The sequence below is a fragment of the Podarcis gaigeae genome, assembly GCF_964106915.1.
Source record: "Podarcis gaigeae genome assembly, chromosome: 1".
NCBI lineage: Eukaryota > Metazoa > Chordata > Lepidosauria > Squamata > Lacertidae > Podarcis > Podarcis gaigeae.
The window spans coordinates 32060510-32078924 of record NC_139678.1 but is presented as its reverse complement, the minus strand read 5'-3'; the positions used below and the strand labels follow the sequence as shown (position 1 = coordinate 32078924).

General features: G+C 40.7%; 1 protein-coding gene across 11 annotated transcripts in view; it reads left to right on the top strand.

The window, feature by feature from the left end:
- The window catches only part of MIA2 (MIA SH3 domain ER export factor 2), a 52484-nt gene extending 34130 nt beyond the window's left edge, over positions 1 to 18354 (top strand). For 9 of the 11 annotated variants that reach the window (XM_083740673.1, XM_083740670.1, XM_083740668.1 and 6 more), the window contains 15 exons: positions 161 to 284; positions 968 to 1014; positions 2269 to 2359; positions 3033 to 3171; positions 4723 to 4824; positions 6242 to 6302; positions 8119 to 8154; positions 10807 to 10874; positions 11424 to 11506; positions 11869 to 12000; positions 13682 to 13840; positions 14508 to 14636; positions 15446 to 15519; positions 16056 to 16284; positions 17857 to 18354. In XM_083740673.1, coding sequence (XP_083596799.1) covers positions 161 to 284; positions 968 to 1014; positions 2269 to 2359; positions 3033 to 3171; positions 4723 to 4824; positions 6242 to 6302; positions 8119 to 8154; positions 10807 to 10874; positions 11424 to 11506; positions 11869 to 12000; positions 13682 to 13840; positions 14508 to 14636; positions 15446 to 15519; positions 16056 to 16284; positions 17857 to 18020 — 1638 coding nt within the window. In that variant the 3' untranslated portion in view covers positions 18021 to 18354. The remainder of the gene's footprint in view (positions 1 to 160; positions 285 to 967; positions 1015 to 2268; positions 2360 to 3032; positions 3172 to 4722; positions 4825 to 6241; positions 6303 to 8118; positions 8155 to 10806; positions 10875 to 11423; positions 11507 to 11868; positions 12001 to 13681; positions 13841 to 14507; positions 14637 to 15445; positions 15520 to 16055; positions 16285 to 17856) is intronic. The other 2 variants (XR_014564823.1, XM_083740674.1) reach the window with 2 other exon arrangements.
- The last annotated feature ends 61 nt before the right edge of the window (positions 18355 to 18415 follow it).

The window sequence follows — 18415 nt, the reverse complement described above, 5'->3', positions numbered from 1 at the left end:
CACATGGAACAGGAACTATTCCTGTAAAACACTTGATATGAAAATACTGTTAAACATTCAATAGGTTTATTGAATATATATGAAATGAATAAAATCACGAATTTGCTTTGTGAAGAGCCAAGGACTCATTTGTGCATCTTGTTTTATAAATATGGTATAGTCACTGACAGAGTGCTTGCTGAAGATGAAAGACTGGAGCTGTACATTAGATGAACATGCTGCTGCTGAAGACAACCATTGGGATAATGATATAAAGACTGAAACAGAAAATGGGGAGCACTTGGGTAAATCATTATTCATTTCCTACGGAAAGGGAAAGAAAAGAGAAATGATTTCATTTTCAAATTCTAGAATTGTCACCTGTTCTCCTTAATATGTGTGAATCAACTGCATACAAGGAATTAAACAAAATCTATGGCATAGGTATTAATAGGCAATAGCCTATTGCATAAAGTGGATTTTCACCAAAGCTTTATGTTGACATATGCTAGAGTTCTCTGTGCTGCAGCCGACTGCTCAATGTAAGCCCTGAAGTTAAAAAACAAAAAACTTAGAAAAAGGCAATCCAAGTTGTTGAGACTCTAACCCCAGGATAACTCGGCAAAGCACAAACTGGTCTGACAACCACTGCTCCTTCTTGTCCTTAGCCTGAGGATAAGCAGCCCACATGAAAAGGTCAAGGAACTTAAGCCTGAGGGGTGTAATTCTCACATTGGATTGATTACACATTTCAAACGCATTTCAGAAAAACTGCTTCTGTAAAGCACGGTTAGTTAATAATGTCCCTATCCCCTCCCTCTCAAACTCACTGCTTCTTACAAACAATACAACTGTTTTTAAAAATTGGGCAAAAGAAATCTTTCCCACTTAAAAGGCAATACTGTGTTTTATAAATAAATAACGAAAGAAAAAGTTTTCTGTGATTTGTTGGGTTTTTTTCACCTTCTCTTCATTTCCCTTAAACCAGATGATCAGGAAAAACGAACTGTAAAGAAGTTGATTTATGCTGCGAAGGTAATACACTAATATTGTGATCATTTTCTTTACTGGTTTATAAAAACTTTTTTTGGGGGGGGGGGAATTAAAGCAATTAAAAAAAAAAAGTTCAGTAGAAAATATCTGCAAGCTTTTTTGGAATGATAGGATCCAGAGTTGCCCTTCTGTGAATGGAAGAGTTTATTTCATTCATAAAATGGGCTGAGTTCGAACTGAGATCCCTGCTGGAGAAGGAAGAGAGACAATTTTAACTGATTTTTCAATTTCTGCTGTCTACTGTACCACCTCCCACACTGTCCCAGAGGGGCTGCTGGGAGAAGGAGGAATCACTGAAAATTGCCTCCGCCAGCAGAAGCAGCCTATAAGCAGAGTCCTGCTCATAAGAACTCTGGATTCAAGCCAAAGAATTATTTTAATGGTGTGCCTCTTTAGTATATATAATGCAGTGGGGTGCTCCTATCGCTTAACTATTGCCAGGGATTGGCAGGGCTCTGATGTGTGTGTGATGGAGGCAAGGGGGTTGGAGACTGACCCAGGAGCGGGGCTCCCCAGTGATTTATGGTGTTTGGTGCCACCTGTGAGGCAGGAGCCAGGGCAGGGGGAAGAGGAGAGGAAGGGTTGGAGACAGAAGTGGGGTTGCAGGACACATTGGACACGGAGAAAGAGGCTATTCAGGCGAGGGGCAGGCCGGTCCAATCCCTGCCATCCCCTGCTCCACTGTTTTTTAGAACCAGGAGGTGCTTGAAGAGGTAAGAGCAGCAACGATATTTGTGCAGGAGAAGTCTCTGGTTGTGTGTGTGCACTCCCATCAGATGAGGGTACTTAAGTCTGGGAGGGTGTGTGTGGTCCCACTGTTGCTTTAACTCATTAAAGAAATGAGCATCAACCAATTGCCTTCTTTGGCTAGGTGGGTGCAGGACAAGTATAGAATGCTCCTGGCTTTGCCTTGGCACATGATTTTGATTTACAATGGGTGCACAACCTCCCTTTAGGTACCTACTGTTTTTGCTGTGATATATTCTTAGTGTAATGTAGTGATGTGATTGTTATATTTATTTTAAATGGCTGTTTTAATGATATACTATGTGAAACCAGCTTCTGTTGTGGTTTGGTGGAATGGTGGGGTGGGGGGAAAAAAATACATAAATAAGCATTGCAGCCAGAAAGTGATCCAGAACTAGGTAAAGGTTTGTTTTAGAAGTGCAAATTTACATCAGTAGCTTCTTTTGCAATTACGATTTGAAATAATTTATCCTTTTTTCCTTGGTATAGCTAAATGCTTGTCTAAAATCTATGGAATCAGAAGTAAATCAAATCTGTTCAAAGCTAACAGATGAAAACAAAGCAAAAGAGGAACTTGCAGGTAATGATGAATTCTTGATTTTTAATTATTATTTTTTTAAAAGGAAGAAGAAAGCTGTTTTCCATTAATGTTTTAGGAAAATCTTTACTTTTAACTGAATGAAGCTGTAAAGATAATTAGAAATCTCTTAAATGATCAGGGTTCACTGAAGTATAAGGTATCTTGGAAAAAACCATTAAAACGAAGAATTCAGTTTTTACAAGACACCAAAAACAAAACCCAAAACCTGGATTTCTATTCATTACATTGCCATTATCTTAGTAGATTGAGATGCGGGGCTTGTTAGCTGGGAAACTGTTGATGCTGACATGTGGTATTAGTATTAAAAAGGATTCTATTTAGCTATGGTAAAGCTGTCCTGTGCCTTATTTCCCTCCTGTCTGCGCCTCAGCCCATTTGGTCCAAACATATTTGTCCAGTGAAGGAAATCAAAACAAAATTTGGTCCACAAATCCATGTGAAAGGGGGTGAATGTATCCTTTTAGTGGGATTTTTCAAAGTGACTGGAGTTATTGTACAGGGACATAATGAGGTTTTACGTCTCTTCCAAACCCCTTCAGAAATCATTTTTCTTTTCAGCGTTAGAATACTGTATTCAGTCTTCAATCTTTGTTTCCTTTATTGTATGGGTTTAACATATCAGTTAATTGTAATTAACTCTTAATTGTGACAGAACGCATTGAAAATCTACAAAAGGAACATGTCACGTTGCATTCTGAAAATACACACTTTGAAAGCGAAGTCCAGAAGCTTCAGCAAAAGCTTAAAGTCATGACTGAGCTGTATCAAGAAAATGAAATGAACCTTCACAGGTATTGATAGTGGTCGATTTGTTGCTTGATACATGAATCTTTGTTTAGATAACAGAAATAGGATGTTATATGTAACAGGAGCCTGCCATGTTTCTTCAACAATTATACTCTTGTCCTGGCACTGGGACCTTGCTTACGCTTCTTGGTCTATTTGCTTACTACTTCATATGCTTTCTAATACTGTGTTTTTAAACAACTCCCTAGCATTTTGGATTGATGTGACCCTCTTGACCTTTTCCTTCAACTTCCTTTTTACCAATCCCCTCATTTTGGGAGTGTTTCCTCTTTCATAGCCAAATGTGACTGTGCTGGATTTTCTTGGCAATTGGCCATTTTCTTGTATGTGCATGAATAGCACTATGGCTACTTCACTTAACTGGCTTGCAACACTTACATCTTGTACCAAGTTCTGGGCACCACTCAAGATAAAAGTCCAGGCTTGCCACCCCTCTGGTTGGTTCCATGACACCGTCATTTAGGATATCTAGATAATTTACCGCTTTGTCATGGCTCGAACACATATGTAGCCAGTCTGTATGATGCTAGTTGAAGTCACCCATAACTTGAGTATTCCCTCTTTTGGATTCTTCCTTGATTTCATTCTTTTATCTTAAGATCCCCTGATCATTTTTTATTATTATTAAAGATTTTCTTGTTTTACAGAAGTATGTGTAATGTCTCTCGTATTTTTTCCATGTAACATTTTTACAAATCAGTTTCATCTGTTGAGACGTTAGGGGGAAATAAGGGGTGGAGGGGGGGGGAAGATGGGTGGGGTTGGGGTTGGGGTTGGGTGGCAATGTTTCTATTTTGCTTAATGTATGTAGAATTTGGTGTCAGCGTTGCTCGTGCAGGTTCTCTGCTGTTCATTTGTGTTTCTTTGGTGGTGAGAGAGATTGGAGTTGGCCTATCCCCTGATCATTTTGATCACGGGGGTGCTAGCACTCAGTACTAAATTTTTCTTGGGGACCAGTTACTATTGTTAGCAGATATTTACCAGCAAGTTCTTCACAAATCATTTTTCAAAGCTACTGCTGCAACCTTCAAGGAATAAATTTGGCAAGTTCTGCTATAGCCCAGACGTATGCATGTTTGCTCTGAACCCTCAGTGAGGGTGGTGCTGTGTTGAACATTCTGTCTGCTCATGTGTTGCAGCTTGCCAGATGGAATGATCTCTCCTCTCCTACCCACATGCAATGTTGTCTCCATCCCTAGCCAATTTGCATGGGGGGTGGGTGGGCAGAAGCCCCATTTGCACAGGGCTTCTACTGACAGGGATTGTTAGCTGATTCACACCTTGAGAAGCCCTCTAAGTATGCACAGGGTGGCACAACCTTTAATGTATTGAGGATTTTAACACCATTTTTATTGTTGCTTAAGCTGCTTATAATTAAGGATCAGGCTACTAGGGCAAATGGAAATTACTGCACGTGTCAGTGTTTGTTTTTTTTTTGAAATGAGCTTCAGCTTTTTCTGGATGTTTTCTTAAGATGACTAGAAAACAGTTGAGTTGTGGCTAATGAAAGGCTTTGTTTCTTTTATTTTTCAAAGGAAATTAACTGTAGAAGAAAAAGATCGTTTGCAGAAAGAAGAAAAGCTTTCCAAAGTTGATGAGACAATCAGTCATGCTGCTGAAGAAGTGAACCGTTATCGGTAACTATGGATTTCATTTGGTATTTTCCTCTGTTGAATGAACAAAATTCAGTGGAGAATTAGACCTAGCATCTTGAAACTTTTGAAAAATCAGAGGAGTCGTATGGAGTAGTACCTCTAATCAAGTCATTGCAGTACAGTACATTACAGTAATCACAACTGACTCAAGCCCCTTCTCATAGTGTTTTGGGTAGAGAGAGTGGCTATCAGAGGCTTGGATTTGAATGTATCTTCCTTGAGTAGAAAGGCAATTCACCAGATTTTGCTGCTTTCCTCCATCCTTCTGGAGCCCACTGTGTCCCATCCCACCTCAATTCTAGATGATCCCTTCATCCTAAGGAGCCAGGAAAGCCCTGTTATGAAACTGGAGTTCTGCTCATGCTTCTCCGGAACCCACCCAGAACTTCCTCTAAGGGGCAGGCAGCTTTAAGGTAGCTTTGCAGAGCTTGTGGGTCTTGACAGTCACCAGATTGACTGGGTAGGTTTTCCCTTTTTTAAGATGCTAGATATTCTAGTGTCCCTTCTGCATCAGTGTTCTAAACAAGGGCTTGTGGGAGTGGTTGGGTGCAGAGATGCCAAAGAAGGATGTCAAAACCATCAGAATGGTCAGTTCTAGTGCTTTATTAAAAGAAAGGTGCAGACTTACAGCAAATCAGCCTGCTAGGTCTCCAAGCCTTTATGGGATTGACATTGAAGTAAGGAGATGGCTGTCCTCACCCACACAAGCATCCATACATTCTTTATAGACAAAGCAGCACACGTTTCTCGGCCAGGACTTCCCATCACTCCACCTGACCAGATGAGGGCATAGTTGGCAATGCCCAAGTCTTACAGATACTTACCTGGCAGGGGAGATACCATGATCACCAAGTCTTACAGATAGTTGCCCTTTCTGGGCCCAGAACCCAGCACTCCAAGCCCACAGATAAGGATAGCATCATAGCAAGCAAATTAGCTTATGACAAAACAAGTGAATATAAACATATATAAGCTCATTACTATAGCTGCCAGTTAATTGTGGGGTTATCTTGACTACCAAGATGACATTTGCAGAGCTTCTGGAACCATTTGCCTTTGGTTCGACATAGGCAGGTTAATACCCTCCCCCAACCTTACAGGGCCTTGTAGGCTGCTAAGCTTCAATTGGAAGAGAGTCCCCATTCAATTCCAGTTTTGTCTCTTTCACAACAACAGAATTTTGCAGGGTTAGGGAATAGTTTTGAAGGCAGGTTCCAATCTGCTTCAAAGGCTATCTGTTCTTGCCTACCTGGTGCTCTGCCTCCTGCTTCAGTAGGGCTCCCAGTTAGATTAGGTTTGGGGTTGTTGCTTTTTAAAAAATGACATACTTTTCAATGTTTCTTAGGGTGTTGTGATAATATCTCGTGTGCAAAATTATCCTTGTATAATTCCATTACAGACAACGAGCAGAAGAACTAGAAGAAGAACTGAAAAAAACAGTTCACTCTTATGAGAATCTGGTATTTATATATATATATTGCTTTCTAAATTAGTACATGTGCTATGTTTACTATGACTGATTTCAGTTGGGTTTACTTCAAAGAATGCTTGCTTAGGATTTCAGCATTATAGCATGATCCTAAGCATGTTTACTCAGAAGCAGTCCTTTTTTTCTTAAAAAATGTTTAGGGGTACTCTCATTTTGACTCAGGAAAATCACCGTTTTGTAATTCCAATTGGGGAAAATAAATACAGTAAATGGACAGAAGTACAAAGATTCACAAAATGTTTAGGGGTATGCATACCCCTGCATCCCCCCAGAGAAAAAGCACTGCTCAGAAGTAAAATTCAGTTCAATTAAATTTGCTCCCAGACAGTTGTATAGCAGACTGAGGCCTTTGTTGTTATTATTTTTATTAATAACGTATATTCTTAAATGCAGCATCTCTCATCTTTAAAGGTTTATTGACTTTGACCACAGGTGAGGAATGTATCCAGTGGACTACATCCAAAACTTCCCCACCTTTTTGGGCCATTTTGATAAGTGGATGGGGTTGCCCATATGTCAGTCCATGATGACCCATGACATCAGGTGATGCAACACAAAAGCACATCAAGTGAACTCCCATTTCTTCCTTCGCAGGTACGGCTTTTCAGCTGAAGCAGTGGCTGCGAAGGAACATTCTACCTTTGCAGACATGGCTCATCTTTGAGTCACAGCAGCAAAGGAAAATTTCTGTTTGTGATTTGCTCCTTTTTGCATTTGGCACCATTTTCTTTCTACAGGCGTCGTACCTCTGCTGAGTTTAGTCGTATCTTTGTGTTACATACGAACCACATATTCTGGTTTAAAACAAGCTGTTTTAGCTTCTAAATAAGCCAACTTCAAACCATGTGTGAACCCAGCCAGTGCTATGTATTTAAATACTCAAGATGTTACTTTATATTTGATCAGAAGCGTGCCAGATCATTTGCCAGCCCTCTCTCAACTCCTTGTGGAGATATCTAAGGCCCACCTAAGCTCAGCATGAATAGAAGTGGGATGGGGGAATTCTTGTGTCAATTCATGCACTTTCCTCTTCCTCCTCTTTGGTTTCTGAGGCACGCAGCTGAGAAACAGAGGCATGCTAGTATCTGTCCAGATGGCATTCCTCTCTTGTGCCTGAGACACTTTCATTGGGGTAAAATGCTGGGAACATAAAAAACAACAACCTTGTTTGCTGTTGTGGATGAACTTGGCAAGAAAGAAGTGGAGATAAGAGAAGAAACAGCAGGAAAAAATGTGGTGGGAAATGAGAGGAGGAGTGAGCAAGCAAGCAAGAGCACTTCAGGGCAATGTGAGAGAAAAAGAGTATTGAGGAAGGCAGAGGGACCTGTGGAATGGAGCCACAACAGAGATAAACATTATGGAGTGGGGAAAGGAGAGAGGTTAATAGAAGGTGGGTGTGGAGAGAAAGTGAATTGCCATATACAGTGGTACCTCTGGATGCAAACAGGATCCGTTCTGGAGCCCCGTTCGCATCCTGAAGCGAACGCAACCTGCGTCTGCGTGGGTCGCGATTCGCCGCTTCCGCACATGCATGTGACGTCATTTTGCGCGTCTGCGCATGGTCAAGTGGCGAAACCCGGAAGTAACGCGCTCTGTTACTTCCGGGTCACCGCGGAACACAACCCGAAAACATTCATCCCGAAGCTACTTCAACCCGAGGTATGACTGTACTTTCCCACAAGTCATGTGCTAGCGTGCCTCTTTGGAATTAAAAAAATGCATCTTGCCTTTCAGCCTGTGGTTTGAGCTCTGCACTTCTGAACTAATGTGGAATTCTCTTTTAACAGGTTAAGTCCCATGAGCAGAAAGCTCATGATAACTGGGTAAGTTACAAATTCAAAAGGGACAAAGGCATTTTTATTATTTTATTTTAAAATATTTGTATGCTGCTTTTGAGAGATTCACCTGGATCTTTCTAATACACTCGTTTGCCCCTTGCTCTTCAGCTGTCCCAAAACAACTGTTAGACTGCTCCCTTGAACTCCCCAAGTTTAGCCATTATGCTGGGTATATTGACAAAAGTTGTTTTGAAGGTTTTCTGTGAGCTGCTATAAATCCAGATGCGCACCTGGATGCCGCTACCCCACCCCGTGTGTTATCTTATTCATTTATTGACCACCAGCTCCCCAATAGGATTTTTAAATTATATTTTATAGGGCCTTTTAAACTTGCTCTCTTTAAATAAGTATATTCTGTCTCCTCTGATAAAGTCTGGTGCTATTGCGCAGTTGTAGGATCAGCTGCAGGGCTTTGCGTGCTGTTCAGTGGCAGAATTTGTGGCAGTTCAAGTTGTGTTTGGAGAAAAGCCACTTTGCAATGCATTTCAGAAAGAACTCTTTCAGGGCAGAGGAAGAATGGAGAAGGGGGGGGGGGGAGCTTCCCATGCCCCTTGGTTCAGAATTGTAGGGCCATAAAAATACTCCTTTTCATTAGTACCAGTAAAAAATAGGTGGGGTAAATCCAGTGCTTTTTTCCTTAAAAAAATGTTTAGGGTTACTCTCACTTTGACTCAAGAAAATCTCCATTTTATAGTTCAAATCGGGATAAAATAAATACAGTAAATGGACAAAGTTACAAAGATTCACAAAACGTTTAGGGGTATGTGTACCCCTGCGTCCTCCCAGAAAAAAATCACTGGATAAATCTAATTTACCTCAAAAAGCACAAGCTTATGGCAGGAAAAGACTATATCAATATGAGCCCAGGGATGCTGTGCCCAGTTTCCTCAATGTCTTTTGGAATCTTTTTTTATAGTAACAGTAAATCCCTTCTTGTAAAAATAAATCCTTCCAAACCCAAAGCCAATTTTAAAATGTTTGATTTTGCAACACTCTTCTGGCCTAGTTTCAATGCCATTTTAATAAATATTTTGGCTGTTTCTGTGGCTCTTATCTAAGAATAAAACAGTCTGTCCTCTGATAACATTGCAGTAATGGAGAACAAAATGTGATTGCAAAACCCATCTTTCACACAAGACAAAAAATAAACCCCACCCCTCTCTTTCCCGTTATAAGGCACTCCAGTTTTATCAAGAGATCCACACAAACAGAGTACAAGGCTTGTCCATATGAAAGCTTCCTCCAGAGCTTGAATTGGCATGGACCGCTAAAACAGATGGGATGGGGAAATGTCCCAGCTAGTATTGAGGGCTTGCTCAACAACCGTTGGGTGGGATTCAGTTAGTGAAGCCCATCAGCAGCACCCCTGCACAGAGACTCCGCACCCCTTCAAACTGGCTTGGGTGGCAGGTGGGAGAACTGGAATGATTCCTGGGGATCTTTCCATCTGGCAAGCCAAACTGCTTGCCCTGATGGAATGATCAGAAGAGTGCAACATTGAACTCCTCCCATTAGTTTGATCTGTACTAATCCTGCTAGACTTGGAGTAGCCAACATCACACTTCTAGATGTTCTAGTTACAGGTAGGTAGCCGTGTTGGTCTGCCGTAGTCGAAACAAAATAAGAAAATTCCTTCCAGTAGCACCTTAGAGACCAACTGAGTTTGTTATTGGTATGAGCTTTCGTGTGCGTGCACAGCTGTTGGTATCTGAATAAGTGTTCATGCACACGAAAGCTCATACCAATAATAAACTTAGTTGGTCTCTAAGGTGCTACTGGAAGGAATTTTCTTATTTTACTTCTAGATGTTGTTAGACTACACAGAGAGCCAGTGTGGTATAGTGGTTAAGAGCGGTAGACTCGTAATCTGGGGAACCGGGTTCGCGTCTCCGCTCCTCCACATGCAGCTGCTGGGTGACCTTGGGCTAGTCACACTTCTCTGAAGTCTCTCAGCCTCACTCACCTCACAGAGTGTTTGTTGTGGGGGAGGAAGGGAAAGGAGAATGTTAGCCGTTTTGAGACTCCTTAGGGTAGTGATAAAGCGGGATATCAAATCCAAACTCTTCTTCTACACTGCCCATCATCCCAGCCCTGTTGGCCATACTGATGGGCTGATGGATATTGTAGACTTCCACATGGAGGGCAACATGTTGGCTACTCATAGTTTGTTTTCACCAGCTCAACAGCACCGTCTCTGTGTAAGTTGTGGGTGTCAGAGAGGGTGACATTTTAGTAGCTACTCCATCTAGGGAGCAAGCTAATTAATCTCCAACTTTTATGGGCAAGAGAACGCCATCAGTATTCCATAGCTTCTTTGTCTGTTAGTACTCATTGGGTCAAATTGCTAGCGAATAAGAAACATCAGGATATTTAAAAGCAGGCTTACACCCAGACCCTTAATGGAGTCACAGTGGTCCAGCAGCTGCAAACTTCATTGAAATCAGCAGTCTTGCATTATGGTCATTGCTCATCACGGGGGAGGGGTACTTCATTTTTAGTGTCACTTAAGCTGTTTCATAGGCTTTCTAATACACTGCTGTTCTACGAAAGGAGATAACAATGTGTGAACTTTCAACTGGAAATATTTCTTCTGCTTTAAGGAATAACAGTATTTAACAATAACATTTATTTTTAAAGCTGGCAGCACGGGCAGCTGAAAGGCACCTCAATGATATAAGAGAAGAAAATGCATACAGCAGACAAAAGTAAGCATAAAAATGTACATACTGAAGAACTTGATTTTGTTGACGTACTGTTGTCACTGAATAATGTGCTGTTGTTCAGTTACTATGTGACACCAGTGATCAGTTATGTGGGTTTTCTGGAAAAATAAATATTGATACATATGCACAGGCTGATGTGTGTCATCAGCGTATTACAGTGGACGCTCGGGTTGCGAACGTGATTCGTGTGGGAGGCACTTTCGCAACCCGCCGCGTCTGCGCATGTGCGGGTTGCGATTTGGTGCTTCTGCGCATGCGCAATTTGGCGCTTATGCGCGAGTGCTGCAACCCAGAAGTAACCCGTTCCGGTACTTCCAGGTTCGGTGCGGTGCGCAACCTGAAGCGCCTGTAACCCGAGGTATGACTGTACTGACAATGTACACCAAAACTCCGGATTTAACCTTCTGATTTAACAATTAATGCCTGTAATCTATTTCATTAACTGATTTTTACCTTTTTCATCAGTTGAAAAGTTGAGTTCTGGAAAAAAATAGGGAGGAAGTTTGATTAACATGTTCTTCTTTCCTTTAGATTAACAGAAGCAGAATTTAAATTTGATCGTTTGGAAAAGGATCCTTATGCTCTTGATATGCCAGTTAGGGCATTTGGCAGAGGTACAGTACTTTTTAAAATGTGCATCTTGTTGAAGTGTAAAGAGATCATGACTCCATTTATGTATAAAAGCATAGCTGGTCTTTATTCTTGCAGGGATCATTTTTATTTCATTGACCTGTAGCAGCAACAGCATATAGTATTTTGATTCCCATTGTAATTTTTGTTCCTATTAACAATCTGTAGAGCATTTGAAAATTATTTAAAATGACTTTTTTTAAAAAAATCCATGACTGATAATGAAGTCAAGAGGTTGACTTTTCTTTTGTCCCAAACTAGTTTTAAACCTAGGTGAGAAATGAACTATATGTCAGCCCATTAACTCTAACCTGTGAATTTTAGTCTTTTGTTTTAACTGTTCCAGAGCACTCCCCATATGGACCCTCACCAATGGGCAGACCTTCATCTGAAACAAGAGCTTTTCTTTCCCCTCCAACCTTATTGGAGGGCCCCTTAAGATTTTCACCTGTGCTTCCAGGTGGTGGAGGAGGAAGAGGTACAATTCTTAAATTTGAAAACTTAACTTTCATGGATTCTCTCTCCTCTTAGTCTATCCCTCCTTTCTTGGTAATGGATCTATCTATAAAAGTATACTAATAAGAACCCGGTTAAGAGTAAGCTTAAATTATCCATATAAATTCACTCTAGCATACAGGTCAGGAAGCAGAAGTATACAGTACCATTATGACTTTATGTTCCAGTGTGTTGAATCTAAAAATGCTCTTTTACATGTGAAAGATATATTCTGCTCATGGAAGGATTCTTAACAGCACCTACTAGTGCTTTTTGTGAAAATCATGAAACTATCTATGCTTCCACTAGTGCTGTCCATCCATTTGTGGAACAGTCTATTTCCCCTAGTTTCTGCAGCTCATTACAGTACATGGGTGCCCAACGCAAAACAAAAACAGAATAAAAGCTTTTTAAAAAAAACCTACTTTACTCTTAATTTTTTAAACCAACACTGCTCATCCATCTTGCTACTAAAAGTGAAGCCAGTGCCATCTTTCAGATTCAAGAAAGGGAGTTTGAAAGAGTAGGCCTTTTATATCATTGTAGCAAGAATATTTGAGTCTATTTGTATTTTAGGCTGTTGATCTCAACAGAAAAAAACAAAAGAGTTTTGTTTTTAACTGATATGTATTGACAGCATGTGGTGAATAATCTCAGGAGCTGTTTCTTTTTGTTCTGGCTTTCGTTGGAGAGGATGGAGGAAATATGCCAGTTTGCTGCCTTGAAAGTGCAACTATACTCAGATAAATTCAGAGCCAGTACAAGTATAACAAAATAGGTGATAACAAAAATTTTTTTCCTTCCAGTAGCACCTTAAAGACCAACTAAGTTAGTTCTTGGTATGAGCTTTCGTGTGCATGCACACTTCTTCAGATACACACAAGTGTGCATGCACACGAAAGCTCATACCAAGAACTAACTTAGTTGGTCTTTAAGGTGCTACTGGAAGGAATTTTGTTTTGTTTTGACTATGGCAGACCAACACGGCTACCTATCTGTAACTGAAAATAGGTGATAGACCAACATAAATCAGTACTTATGAACCAGAGAGTGAGTCAAACCCTAAAAGCTTCTCAACAGCTTGAATAATTAGAAATGAAAACGCTTTAATGTACAGTAGTTCAAAATATTGCCCTTCTGGTTTAAAGCGTGTTTTCTCGTTTATTCTTCTAAATGAGGGGGAAATTCTCTAATCTTTTTCAGCTGTCTTCTTACTTTAAATATTTGAGATTTAAGGGAGGGGAGAATGTTGCATTTGAGGGGTTTGATCAAATTGCTAGGGGAAGGGGAAGCAGAATTAGACTCTGAGGGAGGAGGAATCTCTGCCAAGACGTTGCCAACACTGATGAGGTTGATGAAAAGACTTTTAACGTTCTTTTTCCTCCCTTTGCCAAGTGAGAGGAATCAGAATATAATGTAGACTTTGTTTCAGGGTTCCTTCCACCCTCTTTCAAAGCAGCTGTCTTAGTATTTGCTGTACTTTTGACTGACTGAACAGTTGCACCCCTCCTGGAAAAAGAGCACAAGACTGAAATTCACCAAGGGAGCCATGTGTGTTATTCTACCGCCTTTCAATGTGTTGGGATCTCGTGGTTTGGTACTCGGTGAAAACTGCAATGACGGATGTCTCAAGTGACTGAATCCATTGTAACTTGTTCAACTAGGATCAAGAGGACCGGGGAATGCTGGCATGTATGAAGTTAGTAATGAAAGAGGAGAGTTGCATTCTGACAGGTTATCTGATCCCCACAGACCACCTTCTGACACTGGATCTTTGTCACCTCCATGGGATAGAGATCACAGGATAATGCCCCCGCCTGCAGGTAACTAAACACAGCCCATCATTCTTGGACATTTTCTTTTTTAATGGCAATTACAAAATGAAATACTGCTGAGTTCCCTTTTGTTTTGGACCGTGCTGTGACCTCTGGAGGAATCATTGCCAGGGCTTTTTAGATTCAAGTGTTTGATGGTGTACCTAAGGGATAGCAGCATATGTATGATATACAATGGTACCTCGGGGTAAGTACTTAATTCGTTCCAGAGGTCCGTTCTTAACCTGAAACTGTTCTTAACCTGAAGCATCACTTTAGCTAATGGGGCCTCCTGCTGCCGCCGTGCCGCCAGAGCATGATTTCTGTTCTCATCCTGAAGCAAAGTTCTTAACCCGAGGTACTATTTCTGGGTTAGCGGAGTCTGTAACTTGAAGCGTATGTAACCTGAAGCGTATGTAACCCAAGGTACTACTGTATATGAGTCTGATAACTGCTTAAAGATTCCAAGACCATATTGTATAGTTGATCGACCTTGATAAATGGGATAGATGTGAGATTTCCATCAGCTACTAGGTTTAGCTAGCTATCGCCCCATGTCCTTTAGTTTGTCTATTCCATAACACAAGGAGTACAAGATATAAGCTGTTGATAAGCCATCATTGAGTAATTCTAATAAAATCTACTGAAAAAATTGCACTTTTTTATTGAATGGTAGGTCAGCTGTATAATGAGCAATCTCTTCCTCGAAGACCAGAAAGATTTTATCCCAGTCATCCAAACTCAGGAAGACTTTCAGGACCAGCAGAACTAAGAAGTTATAGCATGCCTTCATTTGATAAAGCAGGTAGGAACTGCTTTCTTTTAGCGCCCAAATAAAGGAGTTTATTACCAAATTTGGCTGCAGCAGCAAATAATCCTTTTCTGCTCAGAACTAAAGCCCAAAGAGCTTGAAATCCAAACGCTCAGAGCACTTTCTGTTCTCTTGTTTGTAGCATATCAAAGAATGCCAGTAATGACTTTGGTATTTTGAAATTAATGTTCTTTGCTGTTTGTAATACCAAGCTGTAATCCATGTTTGTGATACAAAAAATAAAGGCAGCAATAAAGTTTAAGAAACTTCTGCACTTTCTCTATGTTAACTGGACTGCTATGCTTTGCTTACCATAAGTCACATTATTACTTTATCTCCATCCAGCATCTGTGGTCACATGTGGGAAGGAATAACCTGAATTCATGCTGAAAGCAAAAAGCCTTTCATCTAAGACATTTGACCCAAGATCAGTAAAACATTGATTTAGACTTTGAAACAGACCTTGTTCTCTACAACAGGCATAGCGTTTAAACAATGCCTTTGGTGTTTACACACTGGTTGTTTTGAAAAGATAAATTTTCTTCCCTGAAATGATCACGTAGTAAATCTATACAGCAGCCTTGCCATTTATTTAACTTCAGTAGGAAAAACAATAGTTCAAACTGGTTGTGAGCGGGAATGGCACTATTTGTTTTGTTTTTTGAAGTGCACAAAAGTATCAGTACAGTCAACACCTCTGTTTAGTAAATGTGCAAAAACATACCCATCTGTTCTTTGGAGGAAAGCTGTTTTGGGACTACTTAATGCTAAAGTGCTTGTTGGGTATTTCCCCCCACTTCCAGATGGACAAACATCTGAGAATAACTCAGGAACAGACTTAAGTGGAAATGGAATAAGAGATCATCCCAATGACAGTGTAAGTAACAGACAAAAGACTGAGAAGATCAATTTCTTACTGAAATCCATTTGGTGTGAAAAAGGTTTGCCAAGTTTCTGCTGAATTTGACAGTTCTTTAAATTGATTTTACACAGTATGTATTTTGCTGCAGCATTATTTATTACCTTGTGGGTATTTTCAATTACTGAAGACATGTTAGGTAAAATAATAGTTTCATGACTGAATTTATTTACAACCTGCAAGAGCAAGAAAGATGAAAGGACAGAAAAGAAAGGTAGTTGGAAATGAGTGGACTAGCTTTTCAGCGCAGGGGTGATGTTGTGTTTTGCTTTAATGAACTTCCTACTTGTAGCCTTTGAATTTGGCTCTGTCTCAGTCCTGTTAGCCCACATTCCTGATTTGGATTGGGCTTCTGCTTTGATCTGCCCTCTTTGTAGCTTGTAAATCATAGCTTCTTTTCGGGCTTACGTGCTTTGACAAGTTTCTCAGTGGCTTGAAAGAGTGGCATGAGCTTCTTTCTGAATCTTAACTTGCCCACTTCCCTTTCCTCACAGAATATGCTCAATGCCTCGGATCAGTCTCATGCACCTGACAATGGAGGCTTTGGCCCTGGAATTGTGCCGCCACCACTGCCCTTACTGCGAGCTCCTCTAATGCCAATGGACCCAAGGGGGCCTTTCATGAGAAGAGGCCCTCCCTTTCCACCAGTGCCTCCTAGCGGATATGGACCTCGAGAATATTTCCCAAGGGATTTTGCTGGTCTGCCACGTCCTCTTCTGCCAAGTATGTTCTTGCTGCTCTTACATTATTTTTTCTCTAAAATAAATAATGAAATGCATTTCACGGGGAAACGTTTGGAAACCGCAATAACTTGAGGCACAACCCAGGAAAAATGAATTGCCCCCAAGTTCCACTGAAATGAATGGGCTTAAGTTAGTCAAGAGAGCAAACCTGCTCCCAGTGTCTCTGTTCCCATCAGCTTCATGGAGTGGGAAGGTAGGAAGTAGGACTCTTCACATAGACTCCTCCATGTGGATGGGAATCTCCTGCAATCAGCTAAGTACATGAAGATTCCCCCTCCAGACCTTCCCACTCAGTGTGTAAAGTTCTGCAGCTAGTAGTGGGAGAAGAGGCTAGCATGTGTAACTGGTCAACTCTAAATACCTGGAAGGCATCAGGTCTGGGAAAGCTCTTCTTTATGTTGGAAGTGAATGCCTGAACGGGTCTTGCTAACTTGCTGATGGTGCTCAATAACTTTTAAAGGACATTTTCCCAAGTTCAAAGCTGCGTTAAGGGAATTAATAACTACTTTCAGTGGAAGATATGATTAAACTTTACCTCGTAAGCTATTGTTAGAAAACCTAACAAGCCTTTCTCAGCGGCTGCACCCAGGTTTTAAAATACCCTACCTGGTGAGGCCCGTTTGGGCCCTCTAACTGCTTTGTGATGATTGATTAAAACATTGCGGTGAAACAACAACCAGTTTTATTATACGGTTGCTGCTGGACAAATTATTTCTATAAGGTAGACTTTCATTTTAGAATGCTCCTAGCATCCGAGCCGGTTTTCATTCCCGGTTAATTGTAAACCACTCTGAATGATGCGGATGTGTTAGAAGGGCAGGATATACATTTTGTAGAATAAATAAATTTGGAAATTCTCTGCTCCAAGTGCTACTCTACTTCTCTTGTCAGATGAAGAGACCAGTGCTAGCAGAATCTTCCACAGCAAAGGGGCCCGTGAGTTAGGCAGTCTAGATGCCATAGCTTCCCTTATGAAGTTGGCCATGGCAACAGATAGTTGGTCGTTGAACCCCACGTAATAATAATAATAATAATAATAATAATAATAATAATTATACCCCGCCCATCTGGCTGGGCCTCCCCAGCCACTCTGGGCGGCTTCCATAGAAACCAAAAGCATTTCCCTTACACAACAGGACTTCCCCTTCTTTTTCTCCTCCTGCAGCTCCCTTCCCTGAGTTCCCTCAATGCTCCAAAGCAAGTGTTGGGCACATGTGGGGCCTGCAGAGGTGAGGAAAATCCTGTTGTACAAGGAAAATTTCTGTCCTACTTGCACATGGAGGCTCCTGGATACCTCAGTGGGCATTATTGAAGTATTAACTCTTAACATTTGCCTTCACCACGGGAGGCAAACATCTTCCATGTTTATAGGCATCATGAACTTGTATTGTTGAGAAGCTTTCTAATGTCTTCCTTTATTCTTGCGTATGAGTTACAGCTAGCGTTGATTTTAATGTGTGTGTGTTTGTGAGTATTCAGTGTCAAATCTGAAAGAAAGTAGCTCCATTCTGAATACTAACCCAAATGGGCTTTGATCATTCTCTTTGAACAGTGAGAGGTCCATTTCCTGTGAGGCCTTATTCTCAATACCCGCCTCCAAGGGCTGGGTTTTTTCCACCACTGCCACCTGAGAGCAGAAATGAAATGCCTGCTGAGTTAACACATCTGTCAACTGCATCTTCTGCAACTCCTCAAGAATCACAACAAGAAACTTGACTCTATTTTGAACTAGCTCTATCCTTTTCCTCTCAACTCAGTAATTTGCTGTTAAGTAGCTATTGTTACTTAACTGACTGTATTATTGCTCAAATTGATGCTTAATAGGATAATTCTCAGGAGAGTGCCCTGTAAATAATGGTCTAACTGTGAATAAATGGATTTTCATTGTACAGCAGTAACTAAATTATTTTTAATTTGCATATCTAGGAGATGTAAAAATTTGTACCATGTAAGAACTCTCCCGTTGTTTTGGTCTCATAGAAAATAATTGCATGTGAAGAGAATACTTGTAACAAAAGGCAGTGTGAAAAAAATTAAATGGATTTAATAATTTTTGGTATTTTGACTCTTCAATGAAACAAGTATCTCTGTTTTTTTTTTTCTAAGGGTAG